The 16,967-nt window shown below is 36.7% G+C and overlaps 1 protein-coding gene and 1 long non-coding RNA gene across 4 annotated transcripts; one reads left to right on the forward strand and one right to left on the reverse strand.

Annotated features, from left to right (window-relative positions):
* The first annotated feature begins 2,346 nt into the window (after nt 1–2,346).
* LOC147511193 (uncharacterized) lies at nt 2,347–3,201 on the forward strand. The gene has a single exon (XM_086598388.1). It carries the CDS (start codon nt 2,347–2,349, stop codon nt 3,199–3,201), a length of 855 nt encoding a protein of 284 aa, XP_086454514.1.
* An 8,318-nt stretch (nt 3,202–11,519) lies between these two features.
* On the reverse strand, nt 11,520–15,611 carry LOC147511194 (uncharacterized). 3 transcript variants are annotated; one of them, XR_015219275.1, is made up of 5 exons: nt 15,324–15,611; nt 14,976–15,096; nt 14,777–14,868; nt 13,749–13,963; nt 11,520–11,932 (listed from the first exon to the last, which is right to left on the reverse strand). It is a non-coding gene; the product is annotated as an uncharacterized LOC147511194 (long non-coding RNA). The 3 variants fall into 3 exon arrangements; XR_015219274.1 differs by lacking the exon at nt 11,520–11,932 and having other exon boundaries at nt 12,210–13,791; nt 13,922–13,963; nt 15,324–15,606; XR_015219273.1 differs by lacking the exon at nt 11,520–11,932 and having other exon boundaries at nt 12,210–13,963; nt 15,324–15,604.
* Nucleotides 15,612–16,967: the final 1,356 nt, after the last annotated feature.

Below are 16,967 nucleotides of genomic sequence, written 5' to 3' on the forward strand. Positions count from 1 at the left end.
CCCACATTATTTCAAACCTGAACGGTCGTCTAACCGTTACCCTATCTTGTAGCAACTTTAGAATCAGAAACTTATTATCAGAACTGGTGGCCAACACATGATGAACTCTACAGCCAGAGAATCTTGAACGCCAACCTGCATTTGCCATCATTCGATCAATTCGTTCCCATATTCTATGCCTCCCATTCTGTCTATTTGTCCAGGTGTAAATACTACCCACAAAACCCAAATCAAACAGCTCACAATTATCCATCATATCCAAGAAATTCCTCGCTTTGGGATAATTAAAAAGTTTTCCCCCACATTTTTCTTCTGGACAAGTTATTTCATTAAAATCACCCATGAGCAACCATGATTCATTATTTGGGGGTTTAAACATAGTAAGAACAGGCCACTGTAATCTCCTAATACAAGATTTAGAGTTACCATAGACACATGTCAAAAAGAAACCTTCATGTACTCCATTCACTTTTACTGATATTTTACAGTGAATGAACCAAGAGTCGGACATCAAAACTTCAACAACCACAGAGTTATCCCAAAAGATCCACAAACCACCAGATAACCCCCGGCTTGGAACTACAAAAGACTCAAAATCCCCTAATCTTTTAATTAAACTGACTCCTTTATTTACAAAACACTTAGTTTCCATAATAAAACTAAAAAGAGGCCTGACATCCTTGATTTGTTTTTTCAGCTCCTCCATCATCGAAGGTCGGCCACTCCCTCGACTATTCCAAGCTAGAAGCCTCATGGAATCTTTGGGGTCTGCTTACGGCCAGAACCCTTAACCGACTGAAGCTTTTTTCCTTTCCCCAATGAATTCTTCTTCTGAAAAATGTTAGGGCGCTCAACCTCCACCTCACATACATGAATAGGAGTTTTCCTTCTTGATTCTCGATCCTCCATCCTCCTCAAGAAAACTTTCAACCAGTTCATTGACAGTCTCCCCATCTTGTTGCATCTTATCCTTGGCTGCAACCCCTTGCGATATCTCTTGTCTTTTATAAGAGTAATCCTCTTGATGAACAGCCCGATTATGTAGCTGAGCCAAATCAATGAAATGAAGCTTCTGAGGATCAGTTGATATCTGAGCAAATCCAGGCGGACATTCCAGTTCATGCAAAGGATGAAAATTATTGAAATCCATTTGAGTTGAAAAACCCAGCTGTCCAGGGTTATGCGCTTCCACTGCAAGAGGTAAGTGATCATGTGGAATTTGCCATCCAGTTTCATTGCTAGGGCCATCATGCGCAGGCAGTTGAGGTGACGATATGTCAATGATCATGGGAGCTTTTAAATGTTCAGCAGTTGTGTTGATGCGCTTTGAATTAACCGAGGAGTCAGTGACATTTGTGATCATCGGAAGAAAAGGTTGGTTCAGATCAGTGGTAAACAGCAAGGAGAAGCCATAAACAATTCGGTCTCCAAAGGGTTTTGGAACATAGCGAGTTTTGGAAGAGTAAAACTGAAACCTTTGTCCTCCTGGAGAAACTCGAACTTCAGTCCCATGACTATCTTCAGTTACATTACAAGCGGCAAAATGATGTCCAATGAAGCCACACTTAAAACAGAAAACTGGGAGGTACTCAAAACCAAATGATATCCAGTCAACTCCATTGATGGATTCCGGAATGAGAAAGCCAGGGGGAATTGGTGCATGAACATTATGTATTCCAGTCAATAAAAGCTTAGTTTTTCAATTCAATTCAATTCTCTTTTACATTATGTCTTCTATTGATTGTGTAGTTAGTATGATTCCAATGACATAAGGTTAAACCTCCATTAGAGAGGCTTTATGAAGCCATGTGAGGATAATTAGTAATTAGTTATTTATTGTTTTTGCAATAAAGTTTCAAGTCCTTTGTTATGAGTTTCTAGAGATAGAACTCATAATGAAGAGCTTGAAATTAGAAACCCCATCAAAGAGATTTGTGGTGGTGCTAATCTTTCATGCTAGTTAGACAATAACTATAGAGATGTAGGTTGTTTACTAGGGATCAAAGAAAAGTGATTCGGCAAATAGAGGTAGTTGAAGCTGCAAAGGGGACCATTCTAGTGGCGATCGGTTGCAACATAACTTAAGCTGTGTTTAGATCCTGTGTCCCCCCTTCTTACCAAGTTTAGGAAAAAAACCTTTGTCAAGTTTTTCTTATCCTAGTTTAGCGCCTTTTGTTTCCACTTTTGGTAAAATCCGTCACTGCCAACAGTGAGCGTTCAACAGTGGAAGCAAATCTCTTTCTTTAACCTCTTTCTTTCTTCTGTTGGTAAAATCCTCCACTGGCTATAGTGTGAGTTCACAGACGGAAAACAAGGTTCTCGTGTTCTCAGGTCCATCTGAGATCAATGGCTTCTGTTCCATTTGGACTCAGTAGTGACAGACATCAAGTAAGGTTTACAAGGTCATCAGATGTTGATGGAGTGGAAACATCAAGACAAGGAGAGCTTAGAAATGGTGCCACGACTAACAAGGACTCGTACGCTGCTATAGCTCGAGGAAGGATGAAACAAATTGTGGACATCACAGCTCTTCCACTTCCTACGTGCAAAGGAGATAAACCGGCTATTAAACTTCCCCGAGCTGCGATGGAAAAAGGCATTGAAGCCTGTAAGTTTGCTTTAATCTCTAGGCTGAATGCTAAAACTCTGAACCTAGACACCATCAGATTGGCAGTCAAAACTGATTGGGGTTTGTCTACAACTGTCAAGCTCTCACCTTTGGGGAAAGGATATTTCTTGTTCAGATTCTCTAATGAGGAAGACTATAATAGGATTTTCTTTGGTGGTCCTTGGTATTTGCAGAGCCAACTGGTTAGATTTACTAAATGGACACCGAATTTTAATATCGAAATTCATCGACAAACATCTGCGTTTGTTTGGATTAAATTCCCAGGGTTGCCTTTTGAGTACTGGGAAGTGGAAACACTCATGAGTATGGGAAGAGGACTTGGTAGTCCAATTCGTGTTGATCTGAACTCTCTGGAAAGGAATAATGGATACTATGCTAGTGTATTGGTTGATATCGACTTAGCCAATCCAATTCTGAAACAGATATTTGTGGAAGTGCCTAAAGTAGGGATTGAGTTCTGGCAGAAAATTCAATTTGGATCAATTCCTAAGTTCTATAATCACTGCAAGTTTGTAGGGCACTTAGTTTCTGAGTGTTGGAATGCAGCAAAAGGAAATGTATCAATGGCATAAGCTACTACAGAGAATGTAAACCAAGTAAATGAAAGAGGTAAAGGACTAGTAGAGCAGGAAAATCAGGAGGAAAGGGCAAGAATGTCGAAGAGCCAAAAAAGGAGGTTAAAGAGAAATAAGAGAGCACAGGAGTGGAGACCAAGGTCTACACCAGCCACTAATAGCGAGGCACCAAAAATAATCAATGAGCAGCAACAGGACGTGGAGACTCAGGATAGGCAAGTGGAGGCCACTCAGAATGCACCTGAAGTGAGTGGTGCAGCACTAGGGAATGACACCATGGAGTCCTCCATGACTGAGTACGACGTCCAATGTGAAAGTAGAAGGGATGGGGTGGATCAAGACATAATCAGCCATGAAGCAACTCATATTAAACCACTCTATTCATTCATGGAAATAGAAGATAGAGCTTTATACAATCTGGAATCAGGAAGATTCCATCTCTTGACAGATGGGCTGGACTCTGAGGACTCGGAAACTTCTAAAGTCGAGACTGAGCACATCCATGACCATGTTCAGCTCAAGGATGTGGTAGTGGCTGAACCTATTACACCAAATGTAGAAATACCAACTGGTGTTACAACAAGATCGGGGAAACAATGTGGAAGAAAAGGCCCTGATGTCAGTAAACAAAAAGACTCAAATCCAAGAAGTAACAACAGTGGCAAGAAGAATAGGGGCAGACCTCGAGGCTCCAAAAACTAGAATCATCGATGAGGACATCTATGTGCTTCTAGAATGTGAGAGGTGCCAATGAGGTTGCGAAAGCGAGAGAAATAAACAAGGTCAGAGTAGAGAAGAAGCTTAGTGTTTTTTGTTTGCTTGAAACCAAAGTCAGGCAAGATAAGTATGATCTCATTAGGAACACTTGTTGTCCACTATGGGAGCATATTAATAACTACAATAAGGATCATTCTGGGCGTATTTGGATATGCTGGGACCCTTTCCTGATGGAAATTAATAAGATATCGGAATCTGACTAGTACATTCATTGCAAGGGGAGATTCAAACCTACTAATGACGAGTTCCTTTTAACTGCAGTGTATGCCAGAAATTCCAAATATCTCAGACGAAATTTATGGAGAGACTTAATTACCATCAAAAGCTCAGTGAACTTGCCTTGGTGTACAGCAGGAGACTTTAATAACATTGCCAAAGCGGAAGAAAGAATGGGTGGTAGTCCAATGCACCCAAGAGAAGCAGAGGATTTTATGGAATGTCTGCACAAAACAGAACTATCTGATCTGAGATTCAATGGGTTTTTTTACACATGGAACAACAAGGTGGAGGGAAAAGGCAGAATCATGACCAAAATTGACCGTTGTATGGTTAATAGTCTCTAAGAAGATGAATTTGCAAATTCCATGGCAGAATTTCTGCCTTATGGTGTTTCTGACCACTCGCCGACTTTACCCTTTTGGAATGATTTTGAGAGGAAGGCGACCCCTTTTAGGTTCAAGAATTTTTGGCTTGAACAACTGCAGTTTCACACCATCCTTCAAGAAGTGTGGTCGAGTAATATTTTCTCCAATCCTATGTATGTGCTAATGCAAAAACTAAAGCTTTTGAAGGAAAGGTTAAAGCCGTGGGCAAGGAATAATTTTTCAAACATCCATGGAAGAGTTCAACAGGCCAGAGAGAACAAATTACAACTCAATTTCAAATTACGATGGAATCTATATGACATCCAAAGGCAGATCCAATCAAAGCCATTAGACCCTTACTTGGGACAGAAGGAACATGAAGCTCTACAGAGGTATAGTGAACTGGTAGGTATTGAAATCTCTGAGATCAAAAGCAAGCAAGACAGTAAATGGATGTTAGAAGGAGATAAATGTACATCTTTCGTTTTGAAATCCTTAGAAGAAAAGAATGCCAGAACAGGGATATGGGCTCTCCAGAATTCTCAAGGGACTGCTATTAAAGGACAAGCAGAGGTGACCAAGACTATCATTAAGTATTACACTGCTCTTCTGGGAACTGAAGCCGAGGAGATAAGCGGAGAGAATTTCTTCAATCAGCTGCAAGTCCGAAATACAATCTCTGGCCATATGAAGGCTATTCTGGAAGCGGATGTTACAGTAGATGAAGTTAAAAATGCTTTCTTTGAGATGAAAGAAAATACAGCCCCAGGGCCAAATAGGTTCACCCCTATTTTCTTTAAGAAATGCTGGGAAGTAGTTGGTCATGATTTCTTTCTTGCTATTCTTAATGCATTCAAATACTACAAATTCCCTAGAGTTAATGCTACATTCTTATGTCTTATCCCTAAAGTTAACAATCCCACAAAAGTTGAAGACTTTAGACCTATAGCCTTGTGTAATACCATATACAAATGTATTTCTAAGGTTATTGCAAATAGGATTAAGATAGTTATTGATGATTTGGTGCAGACTAATCAATCCACTTTTATCCCTGGCAGATCCATTCAGGACAATATTTTTCTGTCTCATAAGCTTCTTTGAGGATATGACAGGAAGCACGGCACACCTAGATGTACCATTAAGTTGGACATCTGGAAGGCATATGATATGGTAAGTTGGGAGTCTATCAAGGCAATGATCAGGACCTTCAGATTTCCTGAAAACATGTATCAGTGGATTGACATGTGTATTTCATCTCCTTCTTATTCTGTCATGATAAATGGAGCGCCGGAAAGATATTTTAATGGTGGTAGAGGAGTCAGACAAGGAGACCCCCTATATCCGTATCTCTTTGTACTAGTAATGGAGATTCTAAGTTGTGTGATTAAGGAAAAGCTCAACAATAGATCTATTCAGTATCATTCCAAATGTAAGAAGGTGAAGCTCTCTCATCTTGCTTTTGCTGATGACGTTCTTATGTTCTGCAAGGGAGAGACTTCATCCATACAAGCTATGAAAGAATGTTTGGATATCTTTGGAAGTGCAACTGGGTTACAGATCAACAAGCACAAGACATCAATCCTATTGGGAGGACTAAATGATCAAGAAGCAAGTGCTTTGGATACCATTTTAGAGGTTGACTTGATTAAACCTCCGGTGAAACACCTAGGACTTCCTCTTATCTCTGCTCGACTGGGAATCAAGGAATGTCAACCTTTGGTAGAGAAGATCACTCAGAAGATTACCAACTGGAAAGCAAGGGTATTATCGCATGCAGGTAGATTACAGTTAATAAAGTCCATTCTGTTGTCCTTCCACACATATTGGGCAAGAAGCTTCATTCTTCCCAAGACAGTGATCGAGCAAGTGGAAAGTATTTGTGCAAAATTCCTATGGACTGGTACAAATAATAGGAGAGGACTGCACTAGGTGAGCTGGGGTACAGTTTGCCAACCAAAGGAAGAAGGTGGGTTGGGAGTTATGAATGTCCATAGATGGAATGTGGGTGCACATTGTGGGCTGATTTTTAAATTAGTCACGAAAGAAGATACCATCTGGGTAGATTGGATTTGGAAGCAACACATCAAATCCAACTACTTTTGGACTATGAAAGTACCAAGAGACTGTTCTTGGATGTGGCAAAGTATTTTGAACAATAGAACCACAACCAAGAAATTCGTCAAATATTCCATAACAAAAGGGGAAGAAACACTGTTTTGGCACGACATTTTGTGCTCAAGATCACCACTGATCGAAGACACTGAAGCAAAGGCAGAATGGTATTTTCCTTTGAATGCAAAGGTGAGTGTAATCATTTCCAATGGGGAATGGAACGACACAGTCAACCTAATGTAATCACAAACCTTAAAGGAGAGTATTAGAGCAGTGGATATCAATAACCATCTCGCACAAGATCAGGTAGTGTGGGCCTTCATCCGAGGGGCGCTTTTACCTCACACGCAGTCGCGATCGCTCTCTCACCAGTGAAGGATAAGAAAAAATGGCATAAGCTCGTCTGGGGTAAGTGGGTGTTACCTAAACACTCTTTCACTACATGGCAGCTGTTCTCGCAAAGTCTCCCGACCCGAGACAGACTTGTGCAAAGGAGAATCCTCTAATCTTCAGCTTGTTGCTTATATAATAATAGCCGGGAATTCTCAGGGCACCTATTTTTTGAATGCTCGTACTCCAAGGAAGTCATCTCTAGAGTCAAGCGGATTAATTTGGTCTTATCACGATATAACGTAACAAGCAAATAGAGAGTGGTCGTCAATTTTGCGTATATGCAAAGAGGCTGATGTGGGAGAGGTATATAAGGTATTTTTCTGTGCTGTTGTTGCCTATATCTGGAGGGAAAGGAACGATCGCAGATTTCAGCATATTGCCAAGTCAGCAAGGAGGATATATGAGAAAATGGTTAGAGATATAAGGAACTATTTGCATGTCCTTAGACCTGAAATCATTGATTCGGATAGAGCTAGAAACCTTTTTCAGAGACTTAATCTTGAACCTATATACAAGACACAAAGGCAAATTGAATGTGTTTGGAGAACTCCAAGTGGCAATCGAGTGAAAGTCAATACCGATGGAGCCTTGAGTAGTAATAGAGCTGGACAAGGTGGGGTAATAAGAAACAAAGAGGGACAAGTGTTAGCTGGATTTAGTGGTAGTGGAGGCATGGCATCTGTGTTGTTTCAGGAAATCAAAGCTATCAACATATGCTTGCAAAGATGTCTCGACGAAGGTTACAAGGAAGTAGAGGTTGAGTCTGACTCATTAAGAACCGTGAACGCAATCAACAAGGTAGAGAAACCTCCTTGGTTCTGTCTTGACATGTTTAAAGCTATAGATACGAAAAGAGCTAGGTTCACTTTTATATCCTTCTCTCATGCCTATAGAGAAGTGAACTGAGCTGCGGATTATGTAGCTTCTCTTCATGACGCATCTAGCTTTGTTGTACATTTTGTCCCTCCATTAGATCATAGATTACAATGTATTGTAAATGATGATGCAAGTGGACAAACTTATGTACGAAACAGTTGAATCAATACAGGTGGGGGTCTGCCTAACCCTAACTTAATTTTTGAAAAAAAAAAAAAAAAAAGATTCGATGACTAACTAATAGCCAATTGAATACCCCTCTCTAATCTCTTCTCATATCATCAAATCACTGTTTCTACTCTGAAATTTACTGTTTTAATATCTTAGTACTCACATTAGTAAAGTAGTTTAGAAATCTAAATGTGCATTCAAGTAACATATAACTAGAGTGGATCAAACACGACTACTCCTCTATATATCATGATTTAGAGAGTATTTAAATACACTATTTTTCCTTCTCATTCTACTATTTTCTTCACCTCTATCTACTGTTCACAAAAATAAATTAAGTATCGTTATCAACAACATGCAAGTAAATGGTGGATGTAGTGATAAGTGCTCAAAAAATGTATTTTAACCCTCAGTTATACCTTTTGTTTAGCCATCTTATTGGACTAAGAGTATTTGTAAGTTGTGTTTTATGACTTTACCGGTGAAAAAGAGAGTTTTGCCAAATATTAGAGTTAAAGGGGCAAAAAGGAGCAATTTGGAACATTAAGGATCTCATGGGAAGCTTATGGATAATTACGAAGAAGGCCCAAAGATTTGAAGCAATGAAAAGATAGGACTTGAACCTGTTTTAGAGCTTACTTGGAAGCCCAAGGCAAAATGACCCGTTACTTAAACCAAAGCTCGCAAAAGAGGAAAGAAAGATAAAGCAAAAGAGGAAAACAGACTTATGCGTCTGGGATGCATGGATTTATACTATCTCGTGCGTCCAGATGCATAGAACTGACTCAGCAGGTCCACCTCTAAACTCTTTTGGAAATGAAGATGGAATCAGAAGGAGGTCGATATGTAATAGGAAATTAGGTTCAATAGCCCAGGCTTTGAGATGTTTCCAGAACTCATTGTAACCCCTATATAAGGAGCACTTTCGTGCCAATTGTAATTGCCAATTCACATTATTCTTTTCTCCAGAACTTGAGGCAAAGAAAGGTTAATAATAAGAGATTCGGTTTTCACTAGCCAAGTCTTAATAAATTAATCTCCATTTTCTTATGTTCTTCTTTTCTTCTTCGTGTTCTTCCTTCTTGATGGAAGGCTAATACTCTCCTTCAAAGGAGGAGATGAAGTCGGTGCTTAGTGTTCTGTGATTCGTTTGGTTCATGGTGTTCTCCAATCAGGTTAGTTACATTCATTATGGTTTTAGTTATTAGTCTCATTGGTCACACTAGGGGATGGAAGTATATAATAGGGTTTATATTTTGCAATATTAATATCATGCTAATGTTCTTTACTTTTCTTCTAGTAGTGTAGTTCTTTAGAGTTAGAAAAGTATTTTTTGTGTTACCCTAGAAGGGGTAGCTCAGGGAGTGGCTACATAGGGGAATTATTCTTTGTGTTTGCCTTAAGTGGTGATTCATTGAATGACTACCTAATTAGGAAGTACTCTAGTCCTTGATGTTGCTCTCAGTAATACATTGAATAACTGCCCAAGCTTTCGTAAATGTAAAGAAGATATTAATAGCATAATTATAAGAACAACCTTAAGTAGAAATAAGTGTTAACAATGTTTTGTCCAAGATGGCATCAACACTTGCTTGATTGCCTAATTGTAGTCTACTTGTGAGAATAACCATGAAATAGAAGGTTGCAGATAAAAGGTATTAGTGGATTTAAATCTCTTGAATTCCCTTTCATAGAATCAATCACTAGTTTTGTTTAGTTTAGCTTAGCATTAATAATCCTCAATTCCCTTCACAATAGTTTTTAATCTCCTTCTCTCCCCATTCACTCACTTCCTTCACAAAAACTAAGTGTGTCAAATGGCATCGCTGTTGTTTTAAGTTTGATTTTGTTTAAGTTTTTTTTAAAGATCAGAACTTTGGATCTTGAGATAATTTTAGCCGCATTATCCATATTATATTTTAGAGAAAGAGATAAGCTTGAAGGACATCACGAAGACGAGATCGACCTTCTAGGTTAGTCAAATCTTCATTTTTTTCTCATTTATTTAGTTAGTAGCATCGCATATTTATTTAGCAACATCTTAGTTTAGTTTACTTTCATTCCATATTAGTTTAAATTTCATTTAGGAGCCTTTTTACCAATTGAAGTTGCAAGCCAATACAGTGAAACATCAAACTCTAGTGTTTCTCGCCTAAATATTGACAAATAGACTATCGTCTGTGGGCTATGGTATTTAAGGAATCCTAGTGATTCACCATAACCCTAGAAGAGCTAGACAACTTTAGACATTCGAGCAAGATAATAGCTACAAAGCCCAACCCAGTTGACGAAAAATAGTTTTATTAAAAAGAAAAAAAATCTAAAAAAAAGTTATTAATCAAAATAAAAATTAAAAAAATATAATAGTAACATATTAAAATAGTTGCATATTAGTTTAATTACATTTATATATAGTAGTATAGTTGTTCGTCATTTTTTGCATAACATTTTTTTCGAGTATATGCCCAGACATTCCATTCGTCATCTGGTAAGAATACAATAGTGGACAAAGACCAACAATCGATATTCAAGAATACTAGACTTGTTTGATACAATGGCCGCACACGAAGATGGATGTGTTTTGAATCCAAACAATGGTAAAGTTATCCCACCCATGCAAACAAATCAGAAGAAGAACCTAAGCGATTTCTATTCGCCAATCATTGGAGACCCACCCCGCAATATTGTATTTTCTAGAAATATAAGCTAACTAGTTTGAAGTTAGAAGTGGAGATGGTATTTGGTAGTATGAACCCCATCTTTTTGAAATTGGTTGGTGATTCCTTAGGGACTCACACCCTTAAGAGCATTGATGGGCATTGTTGTTGATTGAGGTTAGAAGAATTACAATGGTTTGATCCTTTGCAGGGTATGTAGGCAATCACTATGTACGTGGTGCAGCTGTTGTTGGTCGTTCGAGACAGTGGTTGGTTGTTGTTTGGCATCTCTTCATTGGTTGATTGGGTTGTTGTTGGTTGGTCGGCTCAGATTTGTTGTAGAAATCTTCACCGAGGTGGAGAATTGTTGGTATGTAGTAGTAGCACATGGTTGGATCTATTTTTTGGACTTTTTCCAAATTAGAGTTTGGAAACAAGTTGAAATAGGAAACAACACCCATACGGTGTGTAAGTATTGGAAACTCAACTTGATTTTGGAAACCCATTAGAATTAGGAAACCAAATTGTTTCCACATCCTAGTCCTAGGTACTCTATATATAGTCCATTAGACTTGGAAATTTATAAACAAGAGAAGAGAGCCAAAATTGTTGTGTCACACCCCGAATTTCGATAAAACAAATAACATAATTAATATATGACTCCTCAATATCCAAGGTGTGACAACAACCTCAAATCTCAACCTATCGCATACACCATAATGTAACATAACACTAAAGAATATAATAATAATAATTAATACTCAAAACAAATATCTCATCATTATGAAAACTTGCAATTAAGGTTAAGTTACAAACTTCCTCACTTAACAATTCCAAAATAAATAAAAAACATCTGTCTCAAACAATTTCCATTCCATCTCAAAGGAAAATGAATGACATCTTATTGAAAATACTAACATAAATCACGAGCAGCAAGGCACCTTCTTGAACGTCAACTAACTTTGTCTAGGCTGATCGACTATGTTCATAAACAAATTAAATATGCATGCATTAATAAGGCAATTAGTTTCTCCATCGAGGCGTTTTAGCTTAAGGTAGTTAGTTCCTCTATAGAGGCATCTTAGCTTCTAGCTAATAACAAATAAAACTTATGCTACACTTACCTCTATGCATGCTCTATCACAAAGTGGGCTATCTCTGCAAAAATAATTAGTTTAATATCACAAAAAGAAATGTAACGTGTATGTCTTAAAATAACTAGTTAAAATACCAAGATAGGAAATTTTTTATTTGGAGGGATGTCAATAACGTGTGCTAGAAGCCTAGAAGACACAAAATGTTAGTGGAAATTTTGCAGACAAATTCTAAGCGGGTGCATCATAACTTGAGGAAAAAAAATGTTGTATTATTATTCTGTCAGAATATTTTTGGTCTTTTTCTTACTTTTTCTGAAATTATTCAATTGGAGTAAATATTTTGCAATTGTGTCTTCAAATTGCACTACTATAACAAACAGAAAATGCATCCAAAGTTTTCCAATGGACTTCATTGTACCTAAACCTGGAATGAACTTCAATGTAATAAATATAGATTACATATAGAGATGACAATGTGGAATTCAATTTGAAAAAACATAATAATGTTTTTAGCCAAAACAAAATAGCAAATCTCATGCTTATCATAAAGTGAGATGCATGCCAATATCATCTGCACATTTGGGTGAGCAGAGATGTATATACTGGAGCAATTTCTTCTATAGCCAACAAAACAACGATTTTTGGTAGTCTGAGAAGCTAATGGAGGATTGATCATTAAGTTTGTTGATATACATCATGGAGCTTTATCCGTGGGGCCTCCTAGTTTTGATATCTTGTCCAATGTGAAAAGAGTTTCTCTAAAGGATGTCAATAGTAGGTTTGTTTGTTGCCTTCGTGACTATCTGGTGAAAAATCCACTCCGTTTCCAAATCATGTTTTAACCTCGATGAAGCATTACTTTTCACATTAGGTGACGTGCCTGAGAATCACAAAGAACATAGTTCATCTGTAAACAAAAGGGTCCTACGAATATGGACAAGTAGATACTTAAGGAACATAAACAAATAGATAGGTTCATAACTTTTCCTCCTTAGTGTATAAAGTCTTGCTCTTCATCTATAGTTCATATACGATTTAATATGACATATCGACAAAACTAAAATATTAGAAAAAAAGTGTAAGACTGGAAGTAAAAGTACTATCATTACCTATCACAATAGCTGGTTTGACATCAAATACAATGAAACACTTCAACTCATTCATACAACATTGTTACCACCACTCTCCTCTCTATTTCTCTAGGCTAGAGACTGACAAAGCAAGACTGGGCATCACAGTTAACGGATTCGCTTATTTCAATATTAATAAAAACAATAACCTAAAAGTGGAAACTAAAATGTCAATACGGGGATGATGATCCTTATTTCTTAACCTACATTTTTGTGTGTTAAATTAGTAAGTTTTTGAAGACATAGCGATTCCCTCATGCATTCTGCAAGTAGAGTTCAAAGTTCAAACAATCAAACCAATGACAATCTTAGATAACTTAAGTTAGATAGGGGATTTTTCTTCCTCCATTTTTTTGGCCTAACGTAATATGAATTTAATGAAAATGAAAGGCTCGCTACCTATTAAGAAAGGTGCATTCAAATATGTATAAAAAAGAGTTCAAAATGCACCTCGAACGTGAAATTGCATGACAAAAGTAGTTCACACAACCGGAAAGATATAAAAATAGGCGAAGGTAATGCATGGGAAACGAAACTCTGTGTAAATATATTTGGAACAATTTAGCATACGACTGTGGAGGATAAAAAAATTAGCGATCTTAAATTTCATTGAAAATCAAACGAAAGATCGATTGGATTTGATAACTATAAACCAATTTTTGTATTATTTGCTATGGTTAACTGAGAAGTCTAATGTCCAACCCTTGGAAGGAAAACATGAGAGAGAAATTTTTAGAATTGTCAGACCTTTACATACCCTTCCATCCAAATAGAAATGTACCCGGAGTGCCTTCACAATTTAGACGCCGAACCGGAAACAAAAGTAAGAAAGTTAATCCCGACACTTTCTTATGGATACATACTAAAACACCCTTTTTGCCCCATGCCCAAATCGAGAGTATGTATCCGAATTGACATACCTAATGAGACTTTCCATCAAGCATAAAGAGTCACACATGTACCTAATCCACCAAAAAAATTTGCATTGAAAAAAATGGACCGAGAACAAACAAAACCGATAATATAATTGGAATAACAATAGTACATATTAGATTGGTTGTCACAGAAGGATGAAAATGAAGTAAGTACCAATGTAATTGATTGAATGAGTTCTACACTTGGTAAAATGGTTCCAAAGCTTGAAGAAAATCCAATGAAGATGAATTATTTACTAGAAAAAAGTTAATTCATCGCTTTCTCTTTAATCAATAATAAACATTGAAAGACATTGTCGTTCCTAAGGCAAAGATAATGAAGAAGTTTGTGAACGCGCATTTTAGAAAAATTGAGGGTGATGTTTCAAAACGAAACTACAAGGGTTGGTTATAATGGAAACTGTGTTTTGGTGCAAAATCTAAAATTGTATAAATAAGTTTGATAGAAGTTTCTACCCATATGGTTCATCACACATAAATCACTTACTATTGATCATTTACTAATATCATAACCATGGGAAGCAATGCAACTCAAAAATGAATCGCTCAATATACAAAACTTAAGCCATGCAAACGAATCTGAAATTAAAGTAATTGAATGAGTTTGGCGCTTGGTAAAATGGACTCCAATGGTGCAGGTAATGGTAAAAAAATAAAATGCTATGCTTCAAACCACGGGGAGTGATTTTGCTTTTGCTTCTGGATAATCTATGACAAAATTAGCACCAAGTTTCATGCATGACTTCATACAACAGAAAGAATATGTAAAAAAAAAAATATGAAATGCAGAACAATAGATTAAAATTTAAATTGTCCAAAAAGATTGCAGTAACTCGTCACCTAAGTTTACACAATTGTGAGAAGCATCAAGAACTCAGTTATTTGTGTAAGTCGCAGGCATGTGTTCGTTTGAACATATTGTTCATGGGACTCTGAGAAAAACAAATTAAATTAAATTAAAACAGGCTACCCAATTACATCAAAAGAATAAATTTGAAAATTCAAAAGTTAATTCTAAAATATGATTTTTGATACGAACCTTCATTAACGTACAATTTGTAGCATTGAAACAACGACGCTGTCTTTGTTGAGCATTTTCAGGAACTCTTCTCATACGCCTGTTTTCGCGAAGCTATTCTGATCCACTTACGTTTAAATCTCTAGGGTTATGACCGGAAAAACAATTTTGTAAATAGGAAATGGTAACGCCATCATATCGCTTATGGAGTAACAATAAACGAAAAAAATGAAATGTAGAATACTAAAACAAAGCAACGCTGAATTTTGCATTTGAGAATTCAATCAAAATTAAGAAACTGAATATAAGGGGATTGAGAATTGAGTTTGAATTAAGAAACTATGAAGGGAAAGAAGAATATATACGAACCTTTTAATGCATCTTCAATGATGGTGGCGAGAGGAATAAATTAAAGTGGGAAGCGGTTTTGAGATAAATGGTTTTTCTAAATGTCCTCTCTGAAATTTGGAGTAAGAGAAAGAAGAAGTCTTATTTGGGAGTAGCAGTCGAAACGGTGCGGTTTACTACGTGATTATTTTTCTAGTTTTTTTAGGACACTCATAATGACAGATTTACCCTTTTAGTGAAGAGCAAAATGAAAATGGATGTCCAGCTTTCCGGTACCGAAAATACGGGATCTAATAAAAAAGCAAGGTTTTGCGTCATATGTAAGATAATTGTGCAAGAGAAACTGATCATTTCAAGAACGTTTGTGTCCTTAGCAACGTGTTGTTTCTATGCAAGAAATGGGCCTCAGCCCCCTCAATCCAATCCGGTTATGGGTAAACTCCTCAGTCACGAACGTATCCGTAGAACCTCCCTATTATTTAGGCCTTTCCAAATAATCTCCTCGCTTTCCAAATTGTAAGTAATTTGTGGTCTAATTTTTATCTCCTGAAATTTTTGGTTTCCTATTCTACCCTTTTTATTAAATCAAGATCCTTCGAAGAAGAACTACCTTTTTCCAATAAAGCAGCGAAGATTCTTCGTTACACTAAAAAAAGAACACCGATTTCTTGTGATAGAAAATGGGTTCATGGATAACCATATTTTATAGGTACAAATTTGAGTGGTATATATTCAAGGTGGGGGAGAAGTTGAATATGCTCATTGCGTATTTGTGGAAATGTCCAAGAAAAAAATAATTGCATGAACCACAATCAAGAAGCCAATAAAAATATGAAACAAGAAAATGAATGAAAGCAGCGGTGTTGCACGAGGAAAATAAAAAGCGCAAGCCTCAATTGAACTAGCAATTGGCACTGTACCAAAATTTTAAATTTGAACAAGCATGACTTCTGATTTTTCCCGTGAAAATTTATATTTACATAGTTGGTTAACATGAATTTTTTTTTACATATGAAAACTGTCATTTGCATAGTTGTTTTTGAAACTGAATATATCTGTAAATTCGAGATAACATATGAAAGTTTATATTTTCATAGTAGTTAACCTATGCAATTTTATATTTACATATGGAAACATATATTTTCATACTAATTAAACTATGTAAAGTTATATTTACATATGAAAATTTATATTTTCATACTAGTTTAAACTATGCAAATTTGTATCTACATGTGAATATTTTGTTTTAGAAAATGGCTACTGAAAATATGAGAAGATTAACAATAACACTTTATTCCCTTTAACCTTTCTACAAAGGTCACTGGAATTTGATTCATTAAATGCGTCAGCTATGTCGAGCTCCAATTTTAAAGTACTCATTGCAAAAAAAAACGATTCAAGGAAACTAGAACTTCATATTAACCACTTGTATAGATACAACTTGGTTCTACTTGAAGATCAATAATAAACAAGCAAATGTACCATCATACATGTCTACGCAAACAAAGTTCCTAATCTAATCAAAACTAAACCAAGCTCAGAGACGACGATTGTTTCCCAAGGCATGCAAACTATATTTACAGTCAATGAATTTTCATACACGTTTTTTTGACATTTGAGTTCTGACCAGGTGACACGGGTTATGGAAATATGAATTTACATATG

This window comes from Coptis chinensis, chromosome 3 (assembly GCF_015680905.1).
Source record: "Coptis chinensis isolate HL-2020 chromosome 3, ASM1568090v1, whole genome shotgun sequence".
NCBI classification, from domain to species: Eukaryota; Viridiplantae; Streptophyta; class Magnoliopsida; order Ranunculales; family Ranunculaceae; genus Coptis; species Coptis chinensis.

Excerpts from the sequence above, each read along its gene's own strand:
- LOC147511193 (XM_086598388.1), top strand. The coding sequence starts at position 2,347 with ATGGCTTCTGTTCCATTTGGACTCAGTAGTGACAGACATCAAGTAAGG.